General features: G+C 39.1%; 2 protein-coding genes across 2 annotated transcripts; both read left to right on the top strand.

Moving 5' to 3' along the window:
• Positions 1-3,692: 3,692 nt before the first annotated feature.
• LOC6623235 (reticulon-1-A) lies at positions 3,693-18,263 on the top strand. Its single transcript, XM_002048315.4, has 3 exons — positions 3,693-3,724; positions 17,118-17,599; positions 17,713-18,263. Exons 1-3 carry the CDS (start codon positions 3,708-3,710, stop codon positions 18,036-18,038), a joined length of 825 nt encoding a protein of 274 aa, XP_002048351.2. The 5' UTR covers positions 3,693-3,707; the 3' UTR covers positions 18,039-18,263.
• Positions 6,548-8,492, top strand: Cyp312a1 (Cytochrome P450 312a1). The gene is made up of 3 exons (XM_002048316.4): positions 6,548-7,439; positions 7,492-8,051; positions 8,112-8,492. Exons 1-3 carry the CDS (start codon positions 6,808-6,810, stop codon positions 8,453-8,455), a joined length of 1,536 nt encoding a protein of 511 aa, XP_002048352.1. The 5' UTR covers positions 6,548-6,807; the 3' UTR covers positions 8,456-8,492.
• Positions 18,264-18,410: the final 147 nt, after the last annotated feature.

Below are 18,410 nucleotides of genomic sequence, written 5' to 3'. Positions count from 1 at the left end.
AGCAAAATAATAGTCTAAGGTCTAAGGTCTAAGTTTGTATTCATTTATGTACTTCGTGACTCGGCTGCAGCTCTAGGTTGGTTGGATGGCAGGTAATATGCAGCTCATTGCATTGGGAAGAGGCCAGAAATAGTATATGGACATTTACTAAATGTATTTCGGATGTCAAAAGATGAGTTTAGCAAGAGTTGAGTACACATACACTTAAGATAATTATTTACATTCTACAGCATTGTTTGTCGACAGGATAATGAGCAGGAATGCGTGCAGGATATGTGCCTTTTGTCACGTACGCACTCGCAATGTAAATATTTGAATGGTATACTCAAATATGCGGCCCTTGTTGCGAGTAGGACAGCTGCAAAGTGCGCGCCTATCAGCAGGTAAAAGGTCACTGAGCGACAGCCGCTAAAAGTTTTATGATTGCACACATCCATTACCTGGGCCAGAGAAATAACCAGTCTGACCCTGCCAGACCCAACGAGTGAGCGACTGACAAGCGTTAAGTGTTGCAATTGCCAAGCATAAACCGTGTAACAAGAACCAGAATTCAACTTAAAAAACCGGACGGACAGTTGTCCGTCTCGAACGCGCGGCTCGGTGCTAGACGAAACGTGACTTGGCTCTGCGCAGCCGTGGCCGACAATCACCGAAAAAGGCAAATTAAAGGTAATAACAAGAACGGCGACAACAACATCACAGCAGCAAATTGCAGTCAAGTGGGGAGACAGCAACTGCAACTGCAACTGCAACTGCAACTTCAATTGCGATTGCAGTGTTCAAATTGACTAACTGGGCAGTCGCTTTAATGCAAGCTGGCAACTGCACCGAGAAAAGCTGCCACAGATCTCCAGCAGTTTATTTGTTTGGCTTGCCTTCGAATGCCGCCGACGTCCTTCAATTAAAAACTCGTACTCCCATAACACAGCCATGCCCTGACCAAAACGCTCAAAAAAACTAAACTGAAAAACACCTTTAAACATTTTGTGCTGCCAGCGCAAAATAAAAAATAAACGGACAAAAAATAAGTACATACACAACAATTTTCGCGTCGAAGGTTAACGGCAAAGTCGACGCCAAAATAAAGAAAGATAAAAAATACCTCATTGCTGTCTGTGCAGCGAAGCATGCGGCTAAAAAGTACTATTTAAAATTATTATTTTTACTTTATAGTAATGCCTAAAGACCACGCTGTAGACTAAGCTGCTTATACTTTGTGGCATGTCTCGATGTTACTTAAGCGCCAATCTTATCATATTTGGCCAAAAGCTAGCCTAAACAAATTTTATTTGTTATCAATTATTAATATCAATATCAATAATGGTATATCAGCTAAAACACTAGCATATATATCTATTGATGTATTTTTTTAATATTCTAAATTATTATATATATGCTAAAATATTATTAAAAATAGTTCTTTTGATGTAAATAATTATGTATTAATAACAACTATGATGATGTATCAGCTTAAATACCATTCAACATATATTTAAATTATTATCAATGAATATTTATGATAATAAATTATTATGATTAGCTATTTTGATAAATCGCTTAAAATATTAAAATATTGCTATATATATTTATATATATATATATATATATATATATCATTTTTAATATTATAATCAACTTTACTATAACTACTAGTATTATTTTATTTTTTATTTTATTGTATATTTTATTATAAGTATATGTATTTATGTTTCAATCAATGCTAGAATCGCTATTGTTACTTGGGAATTGAAATGTTTTTTTATAAAAGCATTAAAGATTCAAATGCTTTTCTAAATACGTATATAAAAAAATCTATTTAGGTATATAAAAAAAAAAAAAAAAAGCAGCAAACACTTGTATAATATTGAAGTTCGATTTGCTTCTGTTTTACTTTATTTATTTCAACACATTGCACACTTTTAAGCAATTTCTCATACTTATTGCCGAGAGCAAAACGATGAGCACGCATAACACATGTTTTTCAGTCTGGTTTCGGACAAAACCCGAAATTAATTCCAATCAACTTCATCTGTTGTTGCAGCTGCTCTTGATAAATGTTAGCTGTCTTTTTCAAGCCAGTTTTCACTTGTCTATCTGCTATGAAAGACTTTAAATCTGGTTTTTGGCAAATATCTTGGCTAATTTAATTAAAGTGAACAATTAAAGACACTTAATTCCTTTTGCTTAAATGCATTAGACGATGACGTCAATTAAATTACATTTTGCAATAAATACACTAATGGAAAATTGCTACCCATACCAGCGCAGACGGTGGGAGTAAGGGGCAGGGCAGGAAACGGAAGCGCTGACTGGCGGCTTATTTGTTGGCACGACACCTGAAACCAACGAAGCAAGCCGAAATTCCACCCATTCCCCTTCAGTTTCAGGCACCCTGCGGCGCCTACTTACATGCCGTTAATTTATGCTAAACGCATCGCGTCTTTGCATTTAATTGTGAAATTAAATTTGTTGCGATTAATGTTGACACAAGACACGATTCGACGCGACTCGATTATCTTCGTGTACAAATTCCTAAGGTGAGGTCTTAAGTTAACCCTTTTAAATGCAGCTTTTTATAATATAAAATGGTATGCATTTATTTTAAGAATGTTTCGCAGTTCGTCCTGGCGCTAACCAGCCTTATGCTGCTTGCCTTATTAGGCAGCGTGTTTGGCGAATTATTTCGGATAATAATATTGAAATTGTGGATCACAGGCCACACAGGCCTTGCATAAACAATAATTAAATGTGACCAAATTTAATTTCACCCACATGGTCAAAACTCAAAGTGACAGTTGGGCGTGGCATAAAATACACACATAGAAATGCTTGCATAATTATGCGGTGACTGCGCCTGTGTAAGTGCTTGTTATACATGTCTATACCTGAGTGTGTGTGCGTGAGTGTGTGTGGGCCTCCTGATAATGTGCAGTTTAATTAAAGAGGGCTACATGCACACGGACAAGAATAATAACAAGAATGGAAAGCCCATTGTGAAGCACCGAAAGAGAAATACCTTTTAATTGGAGATTTACTCCGATCTGCCAAATGTAAGTCAAAAGGCAGCAAGAAATTTGTTTCTACTTAATATATATATCACAAATATCAAATGGGATTATTACGCTAATACTTTTTTTTTAATATATCTAAACTATTAATGATATGCTGGAAAGAACACTTTGAGCCCAGTTATTTTTTATTATCTATACAAATCACGTTTCTCATCAAACAAACCTTTATTTGACCCTCCTGATAATGTGCCATTTGATTACATAGGTGTACATGCCCACAGACAACAATAAGAATACAAAAGGAATGCCAATTGTTAAGCAGCGAGATCGAAATTCTTTTTAGTTGCAGTAAATGTTATGGGAAAGGTAAGTCAAGAGAAAGTAAACAACTTTATTGTAACTTCAACTATATATTACAAAAATCCAATGGATTAATTATATTATAGTAATATATCTAAACTACTAATATAATAACGATATGCTGGAGACAACATTTCGAGCCCAGTTATTTTTATTATCTATACAAATCACGTTTCTCATTAAACAAACCTTTATTTGTAAGCTGAGGGTGTGTGACCCTCCTGATAATGATAATCCATTTAATTACAGAGGTGTACATGCCCACAGACAACAATAATACACAATTGTAAAGCACCCAAAGGGAACTACTTTTAAATTGGACTGAATGCTCGGGCAATGGTGCTCAAGAGGTGGTAAGAAGTTTATTTCTACTTGCAACTAAATACTACTAAAATCAAATGGGATTATTATAATATATATAATTATTATATCTAAAATATTTAAAATATGAATTTATTTATAATATATTTAGAGCTCAGTTATTTGTTATTATCTATACAAATCACGTTTCTTATCCAAAACAAACCCTTTTATAAAACTGAGTTACCCCCCTTGTTAGGCATTATAATAGGCAGCTCGACATCTTTGCATAAATTCAAATTAGTTTGCATCGTTTCAATACCTACCCTTGCCCCTCTCTCTATTGCCATGCCATTTTCACATCACTTTTAATTTTAAATGTGAGACAATGTTCCTTGGTCCTGTCAGGTGCACAACTGTATCTACATCTGATTGTCTCTGTCTCTGTGTGCGTGTGTGTTTATTGGCATCCATTAGATAATGGAATTTATGTCAAACATTTGTTGGACCCCACTTGCTGACAAAGTCATCGCATAAGCAAGTCGCATATAAGCAAATTGTTGAGTTAATGCCCAAAACACTAACAATATTTAATATTATTTAATGTGTTTGTGCTTTAGCATAAGGCTGCTGCCAGCTGCAGTATCCAGAGCCTTGATGTGGATTTACATTTCGACCAAATGTCATTCAATTCATTTAGACTTTTCAACATTTGCATATCAATAGAGCCTCGACAAGGGCTGTGAAAAAAATGACCAGGCAGGACTATGTATTTACACTAATTAACACAAAAGTTACAGCGCACAAATGAACATGAATAATTGTAATTAATGTGCTTGTGTGGATGATAGCATGATATCATATCATTTGCGACTGTGTAAATATGTATGTGTATTCATAAATTTGAATGCTGAAAGTATAAATATATATATATATATATATATATATATATTTATATTTGTATTTCCTCTCAGTCAACATTCAACGTCCACTTGTTTCAATTCAATAAAATAAAATGCAAGCCGTCTGCTCGGCTACCATTGTAAATAAAGAGCAGTGCATATTTTTTTGTTTTCCTTATTTGTTAATAAAAAGTGCAAATAAATGGCATATACTTAATTTATTAATTAATTTGACAACAAAAAAATATGCACTTTATACATTGAAAATCTGCAATTACATTCACAAAAGAGCTACGACCCGTACGAAAACTTTAATGAAGTATGATTTAATAGTGCGTTAGGTCAGTTTCTGCTTTATTGAAACGGTTGCAGGTGCTCGTTTTAGGCTGGCTGACGATTCAGCAGCAAACGATCAAAACACATTTCAAATTTCACACTCTTTCTAACCTTGAACTTTATTCAAAACATGAATAACAATTAGCGTATTGGCAATTCTGAGAATTCTCCAAAATGTTGAGAAGCTTATGGTCTATGACTATATAAGCTATGAGAGCACAAGTAAGAACGTTGCCTCCGGCTGTAACCGACTGCGCAATACTCAGTTTTCAATGTATTTGCCGATTTAATCAGCCGAAAGGAGTCTTCCTACTAATAGCTTGATAATTCTTTTGACTGAGGCGGTGTAGACAAGTATACTCCAAGTGTCCAGTATAAATCATTTATCTCAAATATTTACAATGTCGCATACTGTTGAAAGCCAATATACTCTTTTAACTTCGTGCGCTTAGTTTGAAAAACAAATAGAAAAGAAATGCGCCAAAAAACAATCTGTCTTCGATGCTACCCACATTGATTCGGTCTATAATTGGACTAGAATCAGTTGTTTTTTTTTTTTTTTAATTGCGTGTTCTCGCCTTAAATGTTTCTTGCAAATACAAGCAGGGAACATGTCCAAGTAAAGCCAATAAAATAGCTCCACTTGCTTGGCTTAAAATCACCCTAACCTGAGTCGCAACGCAGTACTCTACTGCACACTCTTTTAAGATACAGGGTATTGAAGCAAATAGTTATACTAATAACAGTTTGTCAACATTCAGTTGACAGTGAAGATTTGTAAACAAACAAATAACCATTCGATGTCATCAAATACTTTTAACGCATTCGTGAGTAATTAAATTAAATATTTAAAAATAATTGACAAACTTGTACCTGTACCTGTATCCGCAAATTACCAAGCGAGTTTTCTTAATTTTCTGGGTGGATCCGAATACTGGGCGCGATTCTATGTTTGTGAATCTAGTGGACCGTTTGTCAATTTCACTCGCTCGGGGCACATTTGTATGCATTGGGCGCGACCACTCATCAAATTTATAATTTTGCGATAATAATATTGAACTCATTTATTTGCTGAGTGGAACTCGCTCTAAGCACTTTGTTGTGTACACTCAATGCAAATTTATGGCAATATACCCTTTCAGTTGTGATATTAATAGTGGTGCGTTCATTTCAGCTCAAAACTAAACGATTTTAGTGTATGTTAAGAATGTAAGCTCCGTTTTCAGAGTAATGATGGACAGATGAGAGTTGAGAGTTATCTTTATGAGATGCGAGTTATCTTTAACAAATGAAACTATGCCACGGGTTTTTTGTTAACAAATGTTTTGAAATAGTTGAATATATTACTAAGAGAAAAGGTTGACAAAATTAAAAATTAAAGGAATTCCAAACGTTTTATTCTGGATGATAGAATTCTTTTAAAAATAACATACAAATTTGAACTTGAGATTATATTCATAACAATTAAAGGGTATCCCGTAAGAGGCCATAGTCTGAGTTAAATGATTCTAAAGACGTTTATAGTATTTATTTACATTTAATCATTTCGCTTTCGGAAATCCAGGCACTCGAGTCTGGGTATTTAAACGCGGCCAGCCGAGTAAAAAGACTCACTTCTGTTTCGCATCCAGAGATTGACAAATCAAACGATTTTTATATATCTAAGCGCTGTGATGAAAACTGTGCCCAGTTCATTAGTGTCAAGCATTGCGCATTTAATACACATATAAAAGAAATAAAAATAGATATATGATAAATATACTTTTTGCTCAGTTTGTGGCACTTTATGAAGAAGTTGCACTGTGATTTGTTAAGTGTCAACAGGTGGCTGCGACTTGACTTAAATTCGCAAATGCCCCGAGACTTTAGGCCAGTTAATTCAAAGAACTCAAAGCATTATGTTGGACTCGCTACTAATTTGGCTGCTCTTTAGCCTAGTGTTTATATATCTGGTGAACTCGTATCGGTACCAGGCGAGAATCAATCGACTCACCAGCAATTGGCCGGGCCCACCTTCACTGCCGATTATCGGCCATCTGCACATCTTCGCGAGAATCATTGGGCCGCGACCGTTTAAGCGCGCCACAGAGCTGATCAACTGTCATCTGAAGGAGCATCGCGGCAAACTCTGGCTGGGCACTAAGCTCTACATGCTGGACTGCAATCCCAAGGATATTCAGGCGCTTTGCAGCGCACAGCAGCTGCTACAGAAGACCTCGGACTATCGCGTGTTCGAGAATTGGCTGTGTGAGGGCGTCTTTACCAGCGGCATCGAGAAATGGATGCACCGTCGCAAGATAATCTCGCCTGCTTTTAATTATGGCATGATCAAGCAGTTTGTGAACATATATGAACGCCAGGCACGCATCTTGCTGTCTAGACTTGACAAGTTGGCTGACACGAATCAGCCCGTAGATTTCTTTCAGCTCGTCAGCTGCTTCACGCTGGACACCATTTGCGAGACGGCACTGGGTACGACAGTGAACTCGCAGTCTGGTGAAAAGTCGGAATACTTCAATGCAGTCAGAGAGTGAGTAGGTTAAAACGTATGAATGCATTCCTCCAGCCTGTCTGCTTCACAGCATTTTTCACGTATTTGACTGCCGGCTGAAGAATTTACTGTACCGCAGTTCACTTATTTATCGCTTTACCCCGCTGGCGGCACGCGAAAAGAAAAATCTCAAGATACTGCACGGCTTTACGGAGGGCATTATCACGGAGCGTTTGGATCAGATTAACTCGGATCTGGCCAATCGCAATTGCGTGACAACCAAGAACGTCGAGTCCCATCAAGGCAAAACCCTCAGTCTTCTGGACACGTTGCTGCTGGCGCGAACACCAGACGGCCAGCCGCTGCAGCTGAAGGATATACGCGAAGAAGTGGACACAATTATCTTTGGGGGTTTTGATCTAACGGCCACCGCGCTGAAGTTTTTCATGTACAACATGACGTTGCATATGGCATATCAGCAGCTGTGCCGTGAGGAGATCTGGCAGGTCTGTGGTCGGAATACAGATACGGCCATAACCATGGAACAGTTGCGTGAGCTGGAATACTTGGAAATGTGCATCAAGGAGTCCATGCGCCTGTATCCCTCAGCGCCTCTAACCGCACGGCGTGCCACCGCCAATTGTACAATCAGTAATAAAACCCAGCTGTTCCAGAGTAGAGTAGCTTGGATTAAGTTCCCAATCATTCCAGATGACTTCTTTATACCAAAAGGCTGCGATGTGATCATCTCCCCTATGTATATGGGCCGTTGCGAGGACTTTTTTCCCGAACCGCTGGCATTCAAGCCACAGCGCTGGGCCCGTGATGCGGACCGAACCGTCGAACCGTCCACTTACATACCCTTCATGATGGGCGCTCGCAGCTGTCTTGGTCAGCGTTATGCCATGGTCATGATGAAACTCGTGCTGGCCCACTTACTGAGAAACTTCATTTTCGAGCCTGTTGGCGAGCGACAGGAAAAGACGCGACTTATGTTTGTCATAACATTACATACCAAAAATCCCTACTACTGCAAAGTTCGAGCTATTAAGTAAACTATTGCCAAATAGGCTAATAAAGACATACTTTTGATATGGACTACTCCCGTGGCAGGCAGATACAAAACTATTAGAGTATATGGAGCTGAAGTGTTCAGCTACTCTGGAATGCCAAACAGCTCTTGGAGCTCAGATCCGCTCATAGCGATTCAAGAATCACATCTCTGTTAACCATTGAACCTTTTGTTAAGCCCTTATCAATTCGTTTCGCTTGCCTCCATTCAAAAAATGTATTGCATATTTCGCGGCGCACAAATTACGCATTTACATTTCCGTTTTTAATGACGGCGACGACGAGGTTGAATATACAAAAGGAAAAACGAAAAAAATGTTGTCTTTGGGTTGGCAAAGAATAAATACCCTTGCCGAGAGAAGCCAAATACCATACTAGTTAGTTTCTTAGTCTTTTCTTTTGATTCCTTCTATTTTGATGTATTGTAGCTGATTTTTGTCTAAACAAATGCATTTTTTTAATTCACATTCTAAGATCAAATTTATATTAACAACTTCTCCCAGAAAGAATTTTATTTTCAAATCTCGAAAACATTTTCTCAACAGAGAAAGTATTTAAATTTTTAATGTTGTCTTGAGTTTTTTAAAAACGGCATATTCATATCAACAAAGACTTGTAGTCGAGAATATTTTTATCTATCATGACATAGTTAAAATACCATCTGCATGCTCTACAAAAAACTCTCTGTACAATTCGGATATTTTCTGGTTTTTTATTCGAGAAACGCGCGTTCGTCTAGAAAATAATTTGTTTTTTTTTTGTGGATGTTGCCCCGATTTTTATTGTGCGCGCGCTGCGGAAAATCAACAAACATTTCCTGGCAATGCTGCGTGTAATAAATAAAAATACATAAAGCAGCCAGCCCGTCGCCCAGTCACAGCCACATATCCAACCGTCATATTCCGGTGCAAATTATGGCCGTTGCCTGCTTATTATTACGACACGACGCCGAGGATGCCGACGACGGCATCGCATATCCTAGCCGAGCGCATAAAATGCAATTTATTTAAATAAAAATCAAGTTTAATTTGCAGTGTCGTAAATTTGTGTTCGTCCGCATTGAATTTCACGCTTTTGTTAACAAGCGCATAAAAGTTTTCTCCTCTGCCAGCTGATAGCGCGTACCGTGTCCAGTGGAAGGGGGTGGAAGGGGGTTAAGTTCCTGCCGAGGGGGTTAACCGAGAGCACTGAACTCTCTCTTTTTTTGTTTGTTTGTGTGGGTGTCAATGGATGCGTTGCTGAAAGAGCTCAAAGTTCTAAGCAAAATTTCGTTAATATCAATTCGTTGATGGAAATTTAAATAGAGTATTTTACTCAATATCGCAATTTTAGACTGTATTTTATAAGAATAATTCATAATATTCTCAAATTAATTGTAGAACTATTTTAGATACTTCTTTATTGTTAATATGATTATGAACTTAGCATAAATGAGCTCTTGGTATGAATAGATCTTCTAGCACATAGCATATATAGCTTAAGGGTTTACCAATTTCCTTCATGCTTATGGCACATTTTATTGGCTTTCACAGCCTCTGTGCTGAGCACAATGTAACTCGATGCCAATTCCTCAAGAAAATTGTAACACGTGATTCAATTTCATTCATCAATTTTAATTGATTGCTTCAATTGGGTTTTCCCGAATGTCAGTTTTACTTTTAGATTTCCTGCTTGTTTTATTTTATTGTTTTCATGGCCACTTTATGTGCCGCTTGTTGTTGCTGTTTGGCAATTCAATTCTCGATTTTTATGCGTTTTTAATGTGCAAATGCTGTTACTCCTTTTTATTTTGCCGGTGGCCTTATCCTGAGCCACCCCTTTGAGACGCAGCACGAATGCGAGGGCATTTGTAATTCGACTCCTAAATGTATGCTATGATTTTTATGTGTTTTTACAGCTAGTTTATGGCTTATTCTGGTTGTTGTTGCGCAGAGCAGGCGGCACTGATTCGCATTGGCAAAAGTTTGCCATATGGGTTTGTGTCGGGCTATTAAACTCCATGAAATTGTAAAGCCTTAAAGCGCTTCGGAGCAGCTTAAAGCATTGGGCGCTAATTAGCATATGAGCCGGGGCAATCGTACGCTGGCAGCGGCCACAACTTACACAAATCCTTATCACAAACACTCACTACAGCAACTCAACCATTACCCTGGTTCGCAGTGCCCATTACCCATTAGCCATTAGCCATGGCACAATATTGACATAATCGACTTTAGGCTGACGCACAGCACACAATTTGACCACAAATGAGGCTTAGCCTTAAGGCAACGTCGGTGGCGATTACTTCAAAGAGACGCCAGCCATGATAACCCACCTGCCTATGAATGCAACCGCAGCAATGCGTCGCAGCTTGCAGTTGCGGCATGTGTGGCAGCCTTTTGGGGCGCCTCCCACAAAACAATGACAAATGCCCAGTGACCCATGAGGAGCAGCGCCTAACCGCAAAGACAAACGCATTTTGGCTTGGTTGGCATGCGGAAGAGAGTATATGGGGTATATGGCGTCTTATTAAAATGATGCAAGTGTATAAAATGTGCCGAGCACATTATTTCTGTAGGCAGCAGACCCTGGCCGCAGGCCTTTAAACTTAACGGCTCAAACAATAAACTTATGATGATGTACAGCTGCTGGACATAAAATTGTAGAAATGGAAAACGCCAGCAACAATAATAAAACATTTGCCAGACGCCTGGGACAAGGCTCGATTTGATGTCATTTTAATGAGCAGGCCCGTGAAGATCTGACGATTTAGATAAATAAAAATATGACAGCTGCAAGAGCTGAACCCGAAGAACCCACCAAGTACTCATCATAATTAAAATGCCGACCTGCTACAGGATAAGGCGCAGTAAAACTGAAGGATTCATATGGATAATTAAGTTATGGCGGGTGCCAAAAAAGGGGTTGGGAAGGGTTGTGGGCTAAGCAACAACGTACATAAAATGTCCAAAGATCGTAAAATATGGAGCATGCTTTTAAGTTGAGCATTTTAATTTGCAACCCTATAAGAAGTTTGGGGGGTTGGGCCATAAAAATGCAACTGGACCATAAACATTTATGCATAATTTGTATATATATATTTTTTTTGGCCATTTTTATGATTTTTTAATTTACATCTCAATTTATTAAAAAGAAAATTAAAATGAGTTTCTTAAGCTGAGAAAAGATTATAATTCTTTAATTTCGTAATATTGTAGCTTAAATTTAGGCAAAATGCATTCAGACTTACCTTTTCTGTTCTGCGAATTTTTTCTTGAACTCTGTCAACAATTCGGAAAATGAAATCTAAATGCAAAACAGCAATGGGCGGGCCTTTGGTAATGCAATTAAGCAGTCTGCAAGTAAAATGTAAGTGTAAGGGAAAAAATTAGCAAATATCTCGAAAGGGTTACGCCAAACGCGACGACCAAATTACAAACTGTTGCTAAAAATGTCAAGTTAAACTTTTTATGCACAGCAATTTTGGCCAACAGACAACAGACGGCAGCTGTCTTGTCCACAGTCAAGGGGCCAGGGGAGGAGCTACGGCAGGCGGGGACTGGGGCTAATTACAGTGCACAGCAAATAGAGAAAGAAAAATACTTAATATAAACAAATGCAGCGATGCAAAAAAAGAAAATAAAACAAAGAGAAAAAAACCTTAAACGGAATCCAGCTGGAAGCTGGAGACGCCCCAGAGACCGGTGCAGACTTGCCCAGTTAAGACGTTAAACAGACGCCACACGAATGCGAAACACGTTCCCAGCAGCAACAATGGGAAAGAGTAAGGAAAGTAATACAGAATTAATTAAAAACAAAAATTGCACAGGGAAATTGTATTTTATCTATGCATGTATATTATTATGAGCGCAGCCCAGCCCGGCTGGGAATCGAAGATGTCAGCTGCACATGTAGCCCAGCTACTCAATGCAAAATAGCCGCAACCACAAAACAATAACAGGACCCAGAACAAAAACAAACAACTGAAAGTCAAACTGCAACTGCAACAGCAACTGCAACAGTTTCCCATTGCGTTTTTGTGGGTTTTGCATAAAGTTTTGTTTGTAAACATTTTACATGGCAGTCGCCGCAGCCGCAGCCACTTGAATGAAACAAGCAAAAGTTAAACCCAAAGTTTTGCCTACAGTTCCACAAACCGTTTCCGTTTGGCAGCAGCAACAATGTTGCCCGGCTGTACACGTATCTGGCCGCAACAAGCAGCACACGTATGAGCCAAAAAGTTTGCCACACTTGCAACAGTGTTGCAAGCCCTTGTTGGGGTTTGGGGCGGGCAATTGACTGGCCCGCATGGGCAAACGTTGGGGCACAAGTTCAAAACAGAGTTCAGCGTGGAAAATGGATGAAATTTTAGTTAGATACCCATATACAATCGCTTGGCCCAAGTGCTATCCGATCGTGAGAACGGACCCGTCTGGTTGGCGGGCATTAGAATACCTCCACAGCATGTCACCGCTTGTCGTACGAGGCGACTAAAAGAGACACTTTCCCAATGCCTCAAATTCCAGTCCGTCACAACTGAAGTAGGAATTCATCCAAGCTTAGCCTAAGCCGTGGTTGTAATCCCTTATGAGGAACACGTTATTAGACAATTTTGTATTCTAATTAGGCTATAAGCTTTTCAGATTTATAACGTAGCCCCATTGAAAATGGTTAAAAAGGCTATAATGGTTTTGTGTAAATATATGTAATAAGCAGAAGGAAGCATTGCTGATACACCCTTAAGTATATATTCTTGGTCAGCAGCTATATCCGAGTTGATCTAGCCATGTCCGTTTGTTTGTAACTATGCCAAATAGTCTCTCAGTTCTAAAGCTATCGCCTTACAACTTTCCGGAGAGCCGTCTTTCTGTTGCAGGATAAATTGAATTACTAAAGAGACAATTAGGCATAAAGAAAAGCTAAAAGGATTTCAAAATTGTACGCAAGTAAAGGCATAGATTGTTTGACTTAAGTAGACCGTATGATAAATCAGCAGCTGCTTCAACAATCAAAGCACAAATGGGGATTTGAGGCATTATCGTTAAGTGTTTCAGTTTTTAAGCCTATTAAACCGCAGTGGCGAAAGGATTGTGAGCCAAAGATGACAAGATTTATTGACTAACAAACCGACAAGTAAAAAAAAATAAAATAAGGGTAGAGTTGCAGTTTTAATTACTAGCAAGCAACTTGACGCAATTGGATACAAAACCCATTAAAAATTGAAAATGCAAAGCGGCGGTGCGAGGTGAGGATAGGTGATGCCTGCCCATGGCACCCCAACGGGCAAACAGCTCAAGTGGCAGGCTGTCATGGTGCAAGAACAATGCGACGACATTGGGGAGAAAAAATAGAGATACGAATACACTGAGACTCGAGTCAGTCAGATTTGAGGCGCAACTAATGAGTGACCGAGCGGCGGAGAAAGACGGAACTTAAGTCCATTGGCACGGCCGAGCACCTTGCTCGAAGGGAATGTCTCAAGTCAACCGGGTCCAGCAGCCAACACTTATTTTAATGAGAAATTCTAATTTCACCAATGATACAAAAGGCCCTTGACAGCGGGGAAAATGCGCAAAAAAATGTGGCTGATATTTGTGTTTATTTTTTGGGGGGCTGCAACTGCTCTGTGATTGCTTTTTGCCACTCGTCCGTGACGAAAACAAAGGGCCAAGTTCCCTCTTAGCAAAATAGCAAAAGCAACAGCAAATAAGGCAAAAGAAATTGCCTGCCTGAAAAATGCTGAGTATTTGCTAGGCTGCAATTAAATGAAATCCCGCTTCGACTTGAAGGTGCTCGAAGCAGGCAATCGCAGAGCTGAGACTGGTAATAACCATTGCAATTACTTGATTTGAGGGTAAGTCGTGCTAGAATAGATCTCGGCCAGTTGCTTGCATAGTTTCTTATGGTTTTCCTTTTGATTGTTGGCCATGTGCAAATTTATGCAAAACTCAATCAAAATTACAGGAAATTAATATGCAAACGTCATGTGTACAGGACATGGAATACTCGTATTTACCATGTACAGCAGTTTAATTAAACTAAATCCCTTAGAGCATGGACAGAACATCTATGCTGGCCACAGGAGAGCATATTAAAGGGTTTGACAAGTTGTCAATGCAGCCGTAACAACAAAAGGACAGCAGGACAGCAGCAGGACAACAACAAGACACAAACGAGGCAGAAAATGTTGCGAAAAATCTCAAGAAAATCAACTTAAGGTAATATTTGGCGACACAAAACAAGCAAATAAATAAATGAACGACTTGGCCACATAAAACACATAAAATTACTTAAATTGTGATAGCCTTGCTGTGTTTGTTTCCTTGCAATTGGCTGTCAAAAATCAAAGACATCCCCAAATGCAATGCAAAAATTGTAAGACGTCTGCAACAGCTGGAAAAAAGAAAAGGAGCTGGGCGTGTAACTCCCGGATAAAGTTGTCATGTAAATACTAAACTCTATGAATCGATCTACCCACTTCACACGGCACAATACACGGCCAAACAATGCTCGGAATTTCTTGTATTAAAATCGAAATTGCTTGAACCACCCTCAGACATGCACAGCAATGTCTGCTCCTAGACGGTGCTATAGAAGCCCCAGAATTATTATTGTTGCTGTTGTTGGAGGAGGAGGAGGACGAGCAGGAAGAGGAGGATATTTGGATATGCTGCCCTTACAGCTGTCAACATGTTTAATTGAAACTGACACTCAGTGTCATTTTATGGCCATTGCCATGCGTTACCTTAACTGTAACTGTAATTCGACCTGGACCGAGTCTTGGCTTGATTATTGTGGCAAATTCCTATCCACTCAGCTAGTGGTGCGGCGGTTGGGTGGTTGGCCGATGAGCCTGTGAGTCAGTTGTATATTAGTTAAATTTATGGTTGACAATCTTGCGTATGTGTCCGCGCGTGTGTGTGTGTGTGTGTGTATATTGGCATGTGTGCTTTGACTTAGTCTTATTTGATTTTGTGGGCAAATAATAATAGAAAACACTGTACACATAAAATAGATAGAGCGTATATTTAAAAATATAATTGTTATATATATATATATATATATTATATAATTATTAATTGTTATATATATATATGGGTGCCCCAGTTTGCAGCTAAGCTATTTCAGGAGCGTAAACAGTTTCTTTGATGCGGCTAGCGAAAGCTTGGCACTTGGTATCTTTTTTCTCTATCTCGCTTTAGGGTTAGTCCGTTTGGCAGCAGTCCTCGTATTATTGTGGTTCATTTTGGCAGACTTAATTTGACGTTACAGCCTCAAGTCTAGTTGCTGAAAGGGTCCAGGTAATCCTGAACTGCATCTGCAGCAAGAGTTTCGGACCTGACGCAGTCAACGTCGGCATATGAAGCCATTGGCAATTAGCGCGAAGACAGTCCGAAAGCAAGTACGTCTGGAACTGTCATGTTTGGGGACAAAAGGAAGAGTAAGAATGACCTGAGTAAAATATCTTGTGGTACGCCAGCTTGATGTAGTGGTTAGGGGACTGCTCCGCCCTTACTTTGACCCGGAAAGAACGACCCTCCAAGTAGGATCGGATCAGGGCGAAGGCAATCCGTGATTCATAAATTTGCTTTTTTGAATTTCGAAGGAAAGTACTTGTTTTTTATTTATTTTTCTCAGTTGCGCTCAAGTGCTAAGCACTTCGACTCTGACAAGTATTCCGAAATTTTTTGTATAATTTCGAGGGTGGTTGTCAACCACTTGATGTCATTTTAACGCCGCTGATTTGTATTATTTGCTCAAAATATCAGCGTAATTCCTTTGACAAATCAATTGGCAAATGCCACTCGATGGTGGCCACAGAAGGCTAAGGGCCTTAAGTGACCTATTGGCGATGACACCTCGCCACAGAACTGTTTGCCGAAGTCCTTGAGACTCTATAGGCTCTGCCGGAGTGTAAAACTTGACACTTGTTGGCGTAACAGATCAAAGACGAATAAGCTGTGCGCGGAGTGCATACAAACTGCAGAAACTTTGCGATGCAAATTATTTACCAATGTACATATATTATTTTAGATATGTTTATAGGAAATTCAATCAGCCTTAAACAAACATATTAGGAATTTAAATTTATGCAAAGTAGACACCATTTTTTATCCACAAGGGACAATTTGCAACGTGGGAACGCTTCTGGCGAAGCATAAGAAACCCTAACATAAAACAAACGCCAATTTATTGTGCATATTTCAGAGAAGTTTAACAAAACATGAATAAAAAAAAAAGGTTTCTGGTATCTCGGCAGCTGACGACACCTGGCAACACATGGTTTGGCTAATTGGGCCAAAAGGGGGAAAATCCCTTGCTCGATTTTGCGTTTTACTTCAGATCTCAAGTGAAATCAAATATAGGCAAATAAATATTCAGCCAGCGAATATACAATTTAAATACATTTTCAATTTAATGTAAACCCAGGAGAAAAAAGTATTATTCCATAAACTTAGCTATAATATCAACATATATACTTAGTTTGTGGAGCTTCATGAAGTTGCTCCCACATTTTATTTGCGAAACAAAACTCAGTTGCGCGCAAGTGAAAAAAATATACAAAAAATAAATAAACCCAGTTGGCACCTCTCAGTAAATACAAAAATAATAAATCACTTGCTGTCTAAACAGATCTAGATATTAATATAAACTATATTTAAACAGGGTAAAAATAATGGAACTTAATGAACGCATGCATGAAAATATTGCCGCTTCATGGAAGGCGTGGCAGGCGCTGCTGCTCTGGCACAACTGGCGCAAGACGGCTCTCTTCTTCTGCCTCATGTTGACGCTGCTCCTGGACATGGCGTCCAATCCGGTAATCAGCGTGGTGAGCGTGGCCGGTGCGATAGCCATCTCCATAAGCATTTGCTATTCCTGCTATGTGTGGGCCATGCGAAAGTTGCGCAAGAGTAGTGCAGTGGAGCATCCTCTTAAACGCTATCTGGACATGGATGTGACCATTTCAAAGGAGACCGCTGAGCATCTGGCCTATGTCCTGGCCCTGAAGCTCAATCCAATACTGTTGCGCTTGCGCTCACTGTTCCTGGTCGAAGATCTGCTCGACTCACTGAAGCTTCTGATGATGCTTTGCGGCCTCAACATTGTGGGCGACTATGTCAATGGAATGACAATCTTGGTGCTGGGTAAGTGAACGATTTCCATATTCGACAGGCCAAGGTTTCACTAGGAGCTCGTAATTTGAGTGTTTCTACAAAAAGGATATACAAATAAGATTGATTATACCACACTGTTACAGCTTTCGTGCTGCTCTTCACGCTGCCCAAACTGTACGAATGGAAGAAGAAAACCATCAATAAGAAACTGCAGCAATTGCAACTATTCAAGAACCAGCTGCTGACACCCAAGTGCAAGATCAACGCGGTACCAACTGCCACTGTTGACCCACAGTTTATGGAAACAGATCTCAACCAGAAGGCCAATTACATGGACAACGAGCTCGACAATAACACTGGACAGTTTATTTCCTATGAGCAGGACAGCGGGCAAGACTATACATCCGATCACAGCTGGCAGACTTCGGACATGAACATTGAGGCTTTTCAGCACATCAAGCAGTCGTAATTATCTAACCAATTCTAAACGCGTTTGTCAAACAGAGGCTCCCAAAGCGTAGGCTATCGAAATAAATTCAAATTCTGCGTCAAAGCCTCAACAATTCCGTTTCTTGATTGCAATACACAAAAACCAACCCAGTTCTTACAATTTACAATTAAAGCAGCGTCTGTTACTCAACAATTTTCAAAAAATACTTTATTGCTCTTTTGAAAGCTGTATCACGTTATTAAGAAACAATATTAAATAGCTGACAGAAATTTATTTTAATATTTTTACAGATTTCAAAAAAAAAGGAATCTAGAAAATAACTAAGGAAACAAATATTATTTTTATTTCGGCTGATAATATAAATCTGATTTAAAAACCGTAAAAGATTAT

This window comes from Drosophila virilis, chromosome 3 (assembly GCF_030788295.1).
Source record: "Drosophila virilis strain 15010-1051.87 chromosome 3, Dvir_AGI_RSII-ME, whole genome shotgun sequence".
In the NCBI taxonomy this organism is placed as follows: domain Eukaryota; kingdom Metazoa; phylum Arthropoda; class Insecta; order Diptera; family Drosophilidae; genus Drosophila; species Drosophila virilis.
This window is presented reverse-complemented; position numbering and strand designations above follow the sequence as displayed.

What these genes read in the sequence shown, in the direction of transcription:
- LOC6623235 (XM_002048315.4), top strand. An exon ending in AATGACAATCTTGGTGCTGG is followed by an intron (nt 17,600 to 17,712) that starts GTAAGTGAACGA and finishes ACACTGTTACAG; the next exon opens with CTTTCGTGCTGCTCTTCACG.
- Cyp312a1 (XM_002048316.4), top strand. Translation starts at nt 6,808, where the DNA reads ATGTTGGACTCGCTACTAATTTGGCTGCTCTTTAGCCTAGTGTTTATA. An exon ending in TACTTCAATGCAGTCAGAGA is followed by an intron (nt 7,440 to 7,491) that starts GTGAGTAGGTTA and finishes TCTGCTTCACAG; the next exon opens with CATTTTTCACGTATTTGACT. An exon ending in CACCGCCAATTGTACAATCA is followed by an intron (nt 8,052 to 8,111) that starts GTAATAAAACCC and finishes CAATCATTCCAG; the next exon opens with ATGACTTCTTTATACCAAAA.